This window comes from Varanus komodoensis, unplaced genomic scaffold (assembly GCF_004798865.1).
Source record: "Varanus komodoensis strain SLA01 unplaced genomic scaffold, ASM479886v1 scaffold1, whole genome shotgun sequence".
NCBI lineage: Eukaryota > Metazoa > Chordata > Lepidosauria > Squamata > Varanidae > Varanus > Varanus komodoensis.
In genome coordinates this window covers 65,320,817-65,334,432 of record NW_025335268.1, presented here as the reverse complement: position 1 = coordinate 65,334,432, position 13,616 = coordinate 65,320,817, and the positions used below count along the sequence as shown (strand labels likewise).

The window sequence follows — 13,616 nt, the reverse complement described above, 5'->3', positions numbered from 1 at the left end:
CTTTTAGGAAACCTCTCTTTAGCCACTGTATGAGGACACCCATACCTTAACATTTGCAAGGTGGTTGTTGTCGTCTTTGTGCCTTTTCCTCACAATCTTATCCTCACAGCAACAGCCCTGTGAAGTGGGTTGGGTTGAGAGAACGTGGCTGGCCCAGTGAGCCCCATGGCTCTCTAACTTCTGCAACTTTTGCACATTTCACAGCACCCATTTCAGGAGAGTGGGAGCAACTTAAGTCAGACACTAGCATAGTTTCCAGGTGATTTATGCTATCCATGCTGACCATTCCCAAATTCTTTTCAAATCTTGCTGCATGCAGAGGTCTGCCATCAAGGCCAAGGTATTCAGGGTTAGCATGCCACAGTCTGGATAGGATAGCATACCATAGTCTAAACAATCTTGTTTAATTAATTTATCTTTGAATGATGAGGTTACTATTCGATAACAGATACAAAGAGAGAAAGAACAATTAAAGCCACAGACTAAGACATCACATACCAATTCTGCTTCTGCTAGGTATTCTACAAAGTCTGACAGTAACAAAATAACCAATTGCATTAATGGCACAATGTTCCATTTCTTGCAAAGTGAATGTATCACTTTCCAGCTATATTATAATTCACTACATAGTTAATCATTAACATTTTCACAACTAAACATCTTACTAGTATCGGCCTGAAGGCTGACTAAAGACATGTCCTTCTGACATCAAACCACTTACATTTTTAATATGGTTAGCAACTAGCTATATATTATGTCTTAGTCTTTCTCAAACACAGATAACCGTAATGTGGAGTAATGCTTTATTTGGAAGCTTTTATCTAGATTATTTTTGAAAGAAGAGGTGAGGAGGAAGGAAAAAAAACATAAACTGAAAACTTGGATCCCTTCCAGCACAGCCTATTCCCTTAGCTGTTCCTTTGGCAAGAGGCCAGACATGAGAAGCATTCACAGGGAGACACTCAAGTGCAAGTTATCATTAAATGCCTCTGTCAACATTACCAAGGCCTAAAATTAAGAAGCCTATTTAGTAAACAATATATTTGTATTCTAATTACTCAACACTGGCCTCTCTCAACAATCTTCAGATTTTAACTTCATTCTTCCCAATGGTTCTGAAATAAAGCTAGTATTATTACAAACTAATATTTTTTTCACTGTGATTTGATAGACATTAAGTACTTTAACACTTCTGGAAGAGCCATTACATAATACACTGGAATGATGTACAGGAGCAGTTTTCACATACAATTCTTAATGCTTTCTCCAAGTTAACACGCAATTTCTTTCTTTCACTTCTTCGTGGTGAAAGGTTTGTTCATTTCTTTAAAGGTGCAAAGTCAGTATCACTTCAACTGTGTGAAAAATCTACCTGTGTAAAACTTGCACTAAGAAAATGTATTGTGTTTGCTTTAAGAAATTTGCATTTCATACCAAAACTCTCTAGTTCTTTTCCAGATAAAGGCCTTGGATCCAGTGTAGATTAAATCATCATGGTGAGACTTTTTTCTTTGTGATTCAAACTTCTCCAGCACTCATATTTCCCAATTCTGTGCTGCTTTTGAAACTCAACTGCTAAGCACAAATGCATTATACTCCTGGTTTTAGAATGTTCTTTATAGCTTCCCATTAATAAGCTGTGAAATAATCAACAAGTAATGTCTAATAGTATTTTCCATGCAAGCTATGATGTCCTCAAGGGTATTTTGAAGAACTAGGGGATGTCCTCTATGGCTTATTCCTTGTAAGATATTCTGTAGCTGCATTTACACTGTGCATGCAACACCATTAGGAAAGGTAAACTGTACTCTGCACAGTCAGTTTAATAGCCTTTCAAAATGCAACATCCAATTCTTGACTTCTATCCCTGATGCAATTGATTTACGCTAGCTGGTGTGAAGCATACAAATTCCCAGGCTCTCTGTATGTGAACAAATAATACAACACTTTCATTCAAAAGCCCTTTTATACAAGTGAGAATACAAAATAAAATTTTCAAAAGTACATAAAATGTTTTCTACTTACGTTCACACGTGTCCCCTTTTTGCTGAAAACCAGCTTTGCAGATACACTTCCCAATAGGTACTAACCATTCTCCCTCCGCGCTGCAGTGCATTCTGGGAGAGTTTTCAGCCTCTTCTTCTGCACTGCTGACACAAGTTCCCCGGACCTCAACTAGGGAGGAGAACTCTGACCCAGTCACTGTATCTGGAAAAACAGCTAAGTTCTCAATAATGGACCAGCACTTCTTGTAGTATACTTTCACAGAAACCAAAGCAATGCAGGCACCTACATCCTGAAATGCAAGGTAGAATCCTTTTTTGGACAGAGGTCCAATTTCTCTCACCTCTGTATTAAGTTTCATTTTTCTCTCCCCAAGGTCACCTTGGGTAAAACTTTCATCGGCTGCAATAGTATCTATTTTTACATACTGGTTTTCTCTGATGATCCTGCCAGTGTCATAGTCTGTTTCATAATAATGCAAGTTGAATGTTTCTTTACATGTCCCCAGGACTCCAGGAAGGCTATTACAGTCCCTCAGGGTAAATTTTAGTTCTACAAAAATCCTCTGTGCATTTCCTTTTGCAATCCAGTTAGTCCGAAGCCAGTTATTCTGGTTAGGTTCCATGACTTGGCATACCTGGTATGTTCTTATAGGTGTGTAGTTTTCATCCAGTCCACTAATTTCTTCCCACTAGAACATAAAGAAATAATTACCTATATTGAGGTAGAATCTTTAAGCATGCTAAACAAAAAAGAGAGAACTGAGTAACCTGCACAGTTATAGGTTATTTTTTGAACTGTGGTGAATCATTGTCAGTCAGGTAAACCTTAGTAAAATCAGTTTTAGGAGGAAAATTGGTATAGCATAGTGGAGGAAAAAGCAAAAAAAAAAAAAAACAACCCTAGTTGAATTCTACCTTTGCTGTGAACTCACTAGCTGGTCTTAGGAAAGTGACTTTCTCTAAGCCTCTATCTGTAATACGGTGATATTGACATGTCCTACCTTACAAAGTTGTTCTAAGGATTGTGAGAAGATGCATTTGAGGCATTCAAACTATAAATGTATTAAAACAAATACTGGTTTGTTTATTTTTGTAGTAAATATTGACCTGCCAAAGAGCATTTTGCTATTGTAGGCTGCATCTTAATCATTCATATAAAGAAAATTATGATTATATCTTTCAAACCAAGGTCCAAAAAGTAGCATAACTGACATATTAATGTTTCGCTGATTTTTTTTTACCAGCTTCCCAGATGGAGCAAGTCTGCCATTAGAAATCTTGCTGAGTGCACAAAAGCGTCCTACACAGTCCACTGGATCTCAGCCATCGTCTCAGGATTATATCATTTAAGGAAGAGAGAGATTCACAACCCATTTGATGCAGAGAAATTACATGCAAGGTAATGGAATGACTCCTGAATTAATACGCTTTCCATTCCACCAAATCAACAGGAATTTCAGTTGTGTGTCTTCAGAAGAACTCCAAAATACAAGTGAGGACTGTGTTACTGCAGCTGCAATCTACTGTGCAGCTTCCCCACACCCATCTTTGGGTCAGAAGTCATTTGGGACTGCAGCCTTAATGTTAAACTTCTGTGTATATTGGAAAGTCTACATACATTTAATAAAATCAACAGCCCTCAACCCTAATGAATAGAACAGGGAACAGTATTTTGGCCTAATAACAATGTGAGCTTTGCGTGAACTCAAAGTTCTCAAGTTGCTGATTTAAGCTTGCAATCTATCAAGTGTCGTAATTGTTCTCATTTAGAAGCCAATAACGTGGGTTATTCAACTGTCCTAATCCAATTTTTCTCCACTTCAGCCTATTTCCTTTTTAGGAGGAACAAGTAGTATTTGTGTGAATTAAAGTTTCCAGTTTTGGAGCAATACTATCTTGCATGTTGGTAGAAGTGGCCTGGCAGAAAGGGTAGGGAAAATTAGCTGAATGAATGCAATGAGTAGTTCTTTGATTGCAATTAATGAGGGTAACAAATTCACACATTCCATGCAGGAAACATCATGCAATGGGAAAGCTTTCTATGTAGAAGCCTTATCTCCTTATAGTTTTCCTGGACTGTATAATATGAAAAAAAAATAATCATCTCTGATGATTCATCACATGGTAATATTGTTTCAGCTAAAGTTATATCTGCAATTAAGTCAACAAATTAACATGACTTAATACTCCCAGGAGGAAAATAATTTATTGTTAAATTAATAGTAATAATTTAAAGCAGCACTAGCAAGTCCTAGCCCTGTATTTATAATTTATCCAGGTATAACTAGTAACAGATTTGGATACCTGGTGATTAAGAAATAACAAATGTGTCATACTTTAAAAAAGAAAACTATAATCAAGTTTTGTTCCTGAAGCTGACAAATATTTAAAAGATAGTACTGTCACATACAGTTAGGATTTTGCAGATTCTGAAATGTTTTGACCACAATTCTGAAAACCTTTTAATAACACAATCCTATATACTTTGATGGAAGCCCACCGAATTTGATGGAACTTACTCTCAGGAATTTTTGTATATTATGTCTCTAGGTATCTTTCTGTTCACAGAGGGTATGGAAATTCATACTGAACATGGATCAGGTTGGGCCCAGAATATTCAGTATCTCTAGGCAAATCTAATGATCCAGTGGTGCAGGGTCACACACTGTCCCACACCTTTTTCTCTTTCCTGTATGAATAGCCACACTGACATTCATCAGACTGAATTGCTACATCGTTGCTAAAATCAACAGAGATTAGCCATGCTTTAACCATGTCTTACCATGTTCTGTTAACCACCTTCAGACCTTGGTTCTCATTAACCTCCACTGGAACCCTTGCTAATGTAGTGCTTGAATATAGTTAATGCCAGTGAAGAAACAGTAGCAAGAATTTCTATGCAGAGATACCAACAGTTGTATGAAGGAGCAACCAGTCCTGATGTCTTAAGCATGGTTAAGAGATTACTTAGCATTGTATCTGTGCCAGCCCTGATTTGTTAGTTCCTTATTAATGATTCATAGAAGGCAAGAGAACACTTAGAGAAAGACTGGCTTACCAAGCTCAAAGCCAGATAGCACGCAATAGTTCACAAGACTACTTGACAGCAAATGAGATCATTTTAGTGTTGGTCCACTGCTCTAAGAAAAGCAGACATTGATGAACTGATGCTGAAACTTATTAGCACAAAATATATTATGGCTGTAAATGCTGAAATGCACAGGAGTTGTAAATATAAAACTGCATTTTCAAAGTACTGCAGTATTTATGTTACAATGTGTACGATACGACATGTTTGCTTAATGAAATATACAGACTGTTTCTTTAGTGAGCTGAACTAATTGCCAATTGAAACATAATATTTGCTTTCAAAAAGGAAAGTATGTGAAACTGTGTTATGCTTAAACAGGCCATTTGGTCTATCTAGCCCAATACTGACTGGTGGATAAATGGGGTTTTTTTTACCCCATCCTTGCTAAATGAAGTCTTTCTAACAGGAGATATTGGACACAACCTTGTAGCATCAGGATGCAAAGCATGTATTCTTCCACAGAACCACAGTCCCTCCCTTTGCAAATCTTCTACACGTTGTCCTACCTCCTGCTACACTGAATAATCAGACACAAAGTAAAAGAACTTGAATCCTCACTGACAATCTAAGGAATCACTGGTGTACCATTCACACACACACTAAAACAGGGTGAAGTCAAATTCAGTGACCTTAAAGTGATCCCATTTCCTTGTCTGCTCTCTGATTTTAGAGTTATCCTGCAGAATGGAAGTTGATAGAATGAACAGAATTAACGCCATTCACAACTTAGCTGGTTTGTGGATCAGGTGCCTATATGCCAATCTATTAACATGAGAGGTCATCAACTATTGCATTGCCTACAAAGATATCAGCATTGCCATCAGAAGGAATTACATTTGTTTGAGGAGAGGGAAATATCCGAAGATCTCCATGCTGGAACTTCAAACAGGTTCTGTGCATGCTAGATTGTGCACATGCTGAATTTCATGCTAGGTTTGAATACTAGTAAGTACATTTACTTTTACATATTTATATGCCGAATTTAATCAATCCAAAACCTGCTATTTGTCTGTAGCATAAGCTATGGATGGACAACAACCATGTTTTGATAAATGGTTTGAAAACAGACTGTTACACACAAAGGACCTCAGACATTATTATAAACTATTAGTAAGTGTGTGCTAGGTATTTTCTAGGATGGTACAAACAGAAATTTATGGCTTTTTCAAAATTCAATAAATGTAATTTATGCTTCTTGAAGTAATAGTTCAGGAGCTTCATTTAGAGTTCCCAAGCTAACTCTTTTTTCCTTAAGAGTTGTCACCTGTTCTAGATTTTTTTTTTAAGTTCTCACTGCTTGTCACAATTTCTGGATGCTAGCATGTAATTAAATACATGTAATTAATGCAAAACCTGTGCAATCTATGACATAGAACCACAAGTAATTTTTATAGGTACAGTGCTTAACAGTGGATGCTATAGTACTGAACTTCATTCACATGTATTCTTACCACTCATCAACATTTTTCCTCTATAGCACATGTCTTGAGTATATCAAGGCTTTACTGCATCCTATTCAAATTGTTCTTTCAAACATTCCTCTTAAAATGCGACCATCAATGCAAAATGCTAATGCTGGAGTTATTACTGGTCTTAAGCATTCAGCTCACGTTACATACATTTTGAAAGCCTTTAGACTTTCCTCCACCATGTGCCTGGATTGATTTTATGATCTTGTTTTTTTAACTAAGACACTTTCAGGTTTTCATTCTTCTTATTTACAGGATTTGTTACACTTTTGTATCCCCACTCACAGTTCACGCTCTTTTGGTTCCAGATTTCTTTATAAAGCTTTGGATTAAAGGCTTGATTGCGCAAACCTTCATTCAGAGACATTCAAAGAGAATACCTGTGTAAGAGCTAATCTAAATGATGGGCAACCCAATCCTCAAAGTGCTATGGCAGCACAAATTCTATTTAAACCAATCAACTTTATTAGGGAGATAATTCTGAGGGCATTTAAAAACAGTATATGATGCGTCCTTACAGCTCTTTGAACAATTTAAAACATATATTTAAAAAGAACAACTGTATCCTTCCATTATACTGATTTTGAAAGGTTATGTGATAGGCATTTTAACATGGTTGAATTAAGATCTGAAAACATACATTTTAATGGTTTCTAAGTCTGAACAGCATGACTTAATTCTAATCAGTGTGCTGTCAAAAGTATAATAGGGCACAATTGTTTAGGTAAGTTGTGAAAAGTAAGGGTGTAAATTGTTGCTTTAGTGGAGCAAATTCTGTATTTGGTTCTACAGGATTTACAATTAAAATTAAATATCTAAAATATTGATTTAGTTCTCAGTCCTCTGTGTATGTACAAGTTTCCAGTCTTTTAAAACATGTAATTCTCCATGTATACATCACAAATTTGTGATATATGATTTTTTTTTTTTCAGAATCATGAAGGCAAAGTCTATCTTCCAAAAGAATCACAGGCTGCAAGGTGTTTTTTCAAAATAAAAAGACAAATTTAGGTGCATATCACAAAGGAGGATGTTAAGATAAGTAACTGAGGAGATGTTTTCTTGTAATTAGTTGGCATTTGACCTGTTACTTTTCACAGCAAAACCTTCACAGGCACTTTAAATGTCAATTACAATTTGCTGAAGTGGGGTATAGGGTTAATTTAAACTACTACTGTTGCTGTGAGGTGGACTTTATTGTATACTTACTTACCCCATTGGGAGGAGAAGAAATCCATTCCAATTCTGTCTGTTGTGCTTTAGAGTCCAACAATATTACTGAAAGTGAACAACAACAAAACCTTTAATATTATTTTAAGAATCAAAAGAATCATGATGGAATAGAACTGAAAAAATATATTATTCCCTTTAAAATGTTATTCAAGAAAAATTTAATAGTGGGCAGCTAGTAGATCATGTTGAAATGCTGATGACTTTTACTTTTCAAGTGTATTTTATCAAGTAATAGAAGGCAAAATAATTTCATGAGCAAATAACAAGGAGCTGTGTTTTGCAGTGTATGAATAAAATCAGTACATGTTAATACATTTTTTAAAATCTCTGGTTCATAAAAAAGGAAATTTCATATTCAATATAAATTGAAGTGCATTAACATTTAAACACCCTTAACATTTAAGTTATTAACAGCCTCTGATGATTTGTAATAACCAGGGATAGCTTAGAGGGTGAGAAACAGTAATACTAGTATGAAGGTTTATCTAAAAGAAAGCATTGTATAGGGGGAAAATTCATCATACTATGTACTTTTAGACTGCCACATTTAGCTTGACACATATCTATGCATATCTAACCCCAGGAAATAGCCTTTAAAATATCCGAGATATAACCCAGATATTAAACACAATTGGAGTTTTTGCTGTATCAGCAAAACAGGGATTACACTCCCATATTTGATTTACAGAATTGGTAAAAAATACTGGAATAAATATAATGGTATCATTTTTCTCATTTTGCTGGATAGTGGTATCCTTAAATATGATCATAAAGTTCTGCTGCAATTATATAGTTCCATGCTACCTTTAAGATGGAAACTATAAGCAATTGGCTAAATAATTAGTTAAAGCATCATTTAAAACAATATAACTATGGATACAAATTTTTATATTGACGTGTTTTACTCATGTGTGCATTTTGCCAACACCTTTCAATGTAAGGTAACTTATTAATATAAATCAATACACAGCCTGCAGTCCATTGAACAGTTGCTTAGCAGTAATTTCCACTGAAATCACAAGTGTGTGGGTGATCAGTCTTAGATGCAAAGATATTAATTTATTGCCACACTTGAAACTTATGCAGAGTCAGAGAAAGAGGGAGTGGGAAAGAGATTCTGAATAAAAAAGTTGTATAACTATTGGGGAAAGAAAAAAAAATCAAATCTTGGTGATGTTTACAACCCAACATCCTGTTTCAGCTGCAGGCTACCTAACTGAAGTGGACTGAAGTTACATAGCCTGATTGCCTATATATGTAAATCTGAAGCCCTGTTGATCTCATTGGTACTTACTTCCAAATAAACGTGCATGAAAGTTCACAAACGTAACTTTTTGAAGAATAATTTAAACCAATAATTGTCTGTATCCTTGCATTATGCTTTCCCACTGAAGAAGTTCCAGCTCTTCTTTAAGAAGTTCCAGCTTTTCCAACTTTAAGAAGTTTTGCTTCTCATTTAATTATTTAATTAATCAAAGTTGCTCAGGGAATTTGGCTTTTAATGGGATCTTGCAGGAGTTGCAGAGTGTTGAGTATTGGGTTGCTAATTAAAGTCCATGCTGATAAGCTTAGCTAAAAATAGTGCATGTTTAACCCCTGTGTTTATATCAATGCTTCTACTGAAAAGCAAGTTGTAATTCTTTAAGTGTACTAAATATTCACAATTGTGCTCAAATATCTAATGCACTGTACACAAACGAAAGTGAAAATGTTTTTTTCTGTGTCTGAGCATGCATAATATAAAGTTATGCTAATCTGACTTCTCAAAATTATGAAAACATTCCTTACTTATAGTGCAGAGGTATAAATAAATGACAACATTTTGGGGACAAAAAGACTTCCACAGGTGCTAAGGAACAATTTTATTATATACTTCACATGTGAACTTCTCTAAAGTTTTTGTCAAGCGGTAAGAACACAGATTTTGGTTTTCAAAGAAACAAGTGTCTTCAAGCAAGCAGCCAGCCAGCCAGCCAGCTCAAACCAGCTTGATAAGAGCAGAAAATGAAAGATGTTTTAGAGGCCTCTAATGAAATCTGTAGCACACTCATAGGCCAATCCCAGCTTACTTCAGACCCCTACTGATCAACATTGCAAAACTAAAGGAGATGTCAAGTGGAATTTGACAGAGCAATGTTTTGCCTTTGAAAGCAAGTGGCACTATATCAAATAGCAATAACCAGTCTAAAGCACCACAGGATTTTTGGTCCAGGGGAACCTTCTGTGTCTGCCCTGTAAGGGTGTAAGAATCCTGCATGCTGCAAACTGCAGCCTGGTCCATTACAAGCTTCTCAAACCTGTATTTCTGAGGGTCAAATCCAAGTTCCTCTTCCCCAACTATTTCAGAACCACACACTCGCAGAGATACGTCAGGGTAATTTAACCAGCACCGATGACCTAAAAACATCTTTCATAGAGGTGAACTGTCTTTAAATAGTTGCTCGGCTCACTTCCTTCAAGATGTTCACATTCCCCAGGGCTTCTGTTCAGTTTCGAGCTCAGATCAGACTCATTCAAACCTTGCTGGAAGTGAGGGGAAAAAAAGCCTTGGGACACCTAGGAGTGCAATCCCACCCACCCCTGTTCAGAAGCATGCCATAGTAAATTCAGCCAGATTAGTCTCAGCAAAGAATGCAGCCTCGGCGTGCCACCCCCACCCCCCGTGTCAATAGGGCCGTCACTTTGCACATGGTCAGGGACCCTTTGCCACCCGTGTCTGCACCCAGGTCACAGCCCCAGTACTTTAAAACAGACGAAGCCCTCGGACAAAGGAAGCCTCGCACATACACGGATTCCGCTCTTAGCTATGCTGAATACAGAGCGAGGGGAGACACAGGGTAAGGGGTAAGCAGCGTAGAAGCGCAGCCAAAGGAACCCCTTCGCTCCTCACCCGAGGGGTCGGGAAAAGAAGGCGAGAGGCTCCCCGAGGCTCCTTTCCTCACTCGTCTGCTTCCTCCACCAGCACCAGGCGCAGGGCTCCCTAAGGCAGGAGCCGCGAGGCCGCGGACTCTCGCCTGCCGCCTGCCAGCATCCACGGCGAGGCTCCCTCCGCCCGCCTGCCCGGCCTTGCTCGGGCCGAGGCGCCCCCGCAGCCCTCCCGCCCCACAGCGCGCCCGCCCGCCCGCCGCCGCTGGAGCAGAGCAGCCCGCTGCGCGCCTGCTCCAGCCCGGCCGCAGAGCACCAGCTCCGCCTCGCGCCTCGACTTCGGGCGTGCGTGCGCCGGGGTGGCTTCCCAGCATCCCCGAGCCAGCCGGGGGGGGGGGGCACGGCCTCCCGGGGAGCAGAAAACGCCCCCTGGACCAAGAGACAGGCGCCGGGGGCCGCCCTGCCGGGAGCGAGCGCCTCCGCTTCACGCGGTTCCCTTGCAAAGGCCGGAGGGGCTGGAAGCGCGCCGCTCGAATGGAGTTGCTTACCCTGCTCCTAAAAAGTGGGAAGGGGAAGAGGAGAAGTGCCCCGCTGCCTCCGCACACCCCGCGCCGCGCTTTTCTGCAGAGAAGGAAAGACAACGCGGGCAGAGATGGCCTCGCTCGCTCCTGGGACGAGCTCAGCGAGGACTTCTCCAAAAGTTGGGGCGAGTTTTCTGAGCGTGCCGCAGGTGAGCGCCTGCGAGCCCCGGGCCGCGAGTCTGCGGCATGCCCAGACGCGCGCGCGCCCTTTCTTTTCCTGTCCGCCCACCAAGCCCAGTCCACACATGACGGAGCCACGCTGGACCAGCAGCGCAGCCCAAAGTCGCCCAGGCTCAGTGGCTTCGGGCCGTCTTGCTCGCCCTCGCTCCCTCACGCACACACTCCTTCCCTCCGCCTGGGCAACGCATGGAAGAGGCAGGCTGCTCTCCGCCAGCGATCTCGCCGCTCCTGCGGTTGGCTGCCTGTCGCCTCCTTCCCGCAGCCGCCTCATCCTTTCACCATATTGCGCCGTGTCTTCGCCTTTCGGAGAAACTTTTCATTCCCCTTTGATGAAGCGCGCTGGTTCTCCCCCCTCCTCCAACCCCTTTCCCTGCGCCTTAGGTGTAGGGCATCTTTGCATTGAGAACGAACCCTTCTCTGCCACTTCCGATGGTAGGCTTATTCTGCCAATAGCTCAAAAACAGCCCTGACGTATGGAGTGGGGGGGATCATCTCTCCAAAATACGATATATCCCTCTTAACAGATGTTAGCAGCATCTCAAAACCTTACCCACACACACACAAGCGACAAAAGAACTGTCTTTAATATCTCGTAGTCAACTGTCTCCTTTAAGATGCCCATTACTGTTCATTTTAACATGAACCTTGGAGAGCTGGTGTTTTCCAAGCGCCTACTGCCATTCAAGGGAAATGTCGGCGAAATGTTAACTCCTTTTCTTGTTTTACGCAGAAGCATATTCATATTGTGCAGAGAGCGCGCGAGAGAAAGCAGTATATGGGTGGCTAACATACATTCTGCATAGATATGCACATTGTACAGGCGCGCGCGCGCGCGCACGGACACGGTATTCTACCTATCTGCAAACGTGATGGCAATAGTTCTACACGAGTGTGCTCTGCTCCACTTCTTGCCCTTTTGAGAGCTGCAGATCACGCCATCACCACGAGAAGAACAAGTGGACTTTATTATTAGCTTGCTATAGGCGACATGTTTCACAGGATGCCCCTTCCCAGCCTGTCCTTTGGGATATATCTCCAGTCTCCAAACGCCTCTCTGCACTGCCCCCACAAACTCCAGTAGTACGAGTATCGAGATCATATTTTCGGTTTTGTGTTGTACGGTTCGGGGCTTGGGGAACTGTGTTGCCTTGCTCCTATCAACGACACTGACTCCAGCCTAATCATATATAACCCTCCGTAGTCCCTCGAATAGCGCACCACACACACACACACCTGAAACCATCCCAGGGTTTTGCATCACGTGCGGTCTCTTATAAAACCTACATCCCTACACGAAATGCACCGTCCTTACAGACACAATCGGGGCGCAATTCTGATCCGTTATCAGCTATGAATGAGTATTCATTCACTTCAGTAGGATACAGATGGAGGCACTCGGATCACGGCTGAGGCTGCCAATCGCTCTCCTTTCATCTCTGCTGTATCAGAAGGAAGGGGGCAGAAAGCTGTATGCAGTTGCAGTTTCCAAAAACACACACACTCTCTCTCTCCTAAAAAGCCCTCGCAACGGAGAAAGCAAGAGATAAACTTTGTTTTCGGCATCACCTTACCTTCTTTTGCAGCCTGTGCCTCCACCGTGTGTACAAAGCGAAGCAGCCAGATGCAACATAAAATAATCCAAGAAGGGAGCCTAGTTTGAAAAACCATGGTTCATGAGCTTGAGATGCTTAAATATATCTAATTATATATACATATATATGCATATGTATATTCAGAGAGACTGTGCGGCTGCGGCGGCGGCGGCTGCTCCCGCTGCTGCCACTCGGTGGGTATTTAAAGGCTTGTCCCGCAATGTGTTTTATTTCGCAGTGCTCTTGCCGGTTGCCTTCTCCCTTTCCCTACTCGCTTTTTCTCTCCGTATTTGCTGCCTGCGAGTCTCCGACTGCAGACCGGCCGCTCGCTCCACACTCCAATAATATCGATAGGCGCGGGGGGAGAAGGGGGAAAGGAGGCAGGACCAAAGCTTGGGAGAACAGACCGTCCTTCAGGATGATTGGCAGATGAACTCAGCCTAAGAGGAAGCTGGATTCCAGATTCGGGAGGCTCGGCTTGGCGACGAATCGCTCCGGCTCCGGAGGCGGGGCTAGGAGTTCCGTCCAATGAATGGCGAGAGGTGTCAGGTTGCAGCTGGTCCCGGATTCCCCTTCAGGTTGCTCTATTCTTCTTAGGG

The 13,616-nt window shown here is 41.0% G+C and overlaps 1 protein-coding gene across 4 annotated transcripts in view; it reads right to left on the bottom strand.

Moving 5' to 3' along the window:
* EPHA7 (EPH receptor A7) overlaps positions 1-13,334 on the bottom strand; it is a 198,407-nt gene extending 185,073 nt beyond the window's left edge. For all 4 annotated transcript variants that reach the window (XM_044427558.1, XM_044427566.1, XM_044427571.1 and 1 more), the window contains exons 1-3: positions 12,997-13,334; positions 7,780-7,844; positions 2,026-2,695 (exon numbers count right to left, since the gene is read on the bottom strand). In XM_044427558.1, the coding sequence (XP_044283493.1) occupies positions 2,026-2,695; positions 7,780-7,844; positions 12,997-13,093 (832 nt within the window). In that variant the 5' untranslated portion in view covers positions 13,094-13,334. The remainder of the gene's footprint in view (positions 1-2,025; positions 2,696-7,779; positions 7,845-12,996) is intronic.
* Between the last annotated feature and the right edge of the window lie 282 nt (positions 13,335-13,616).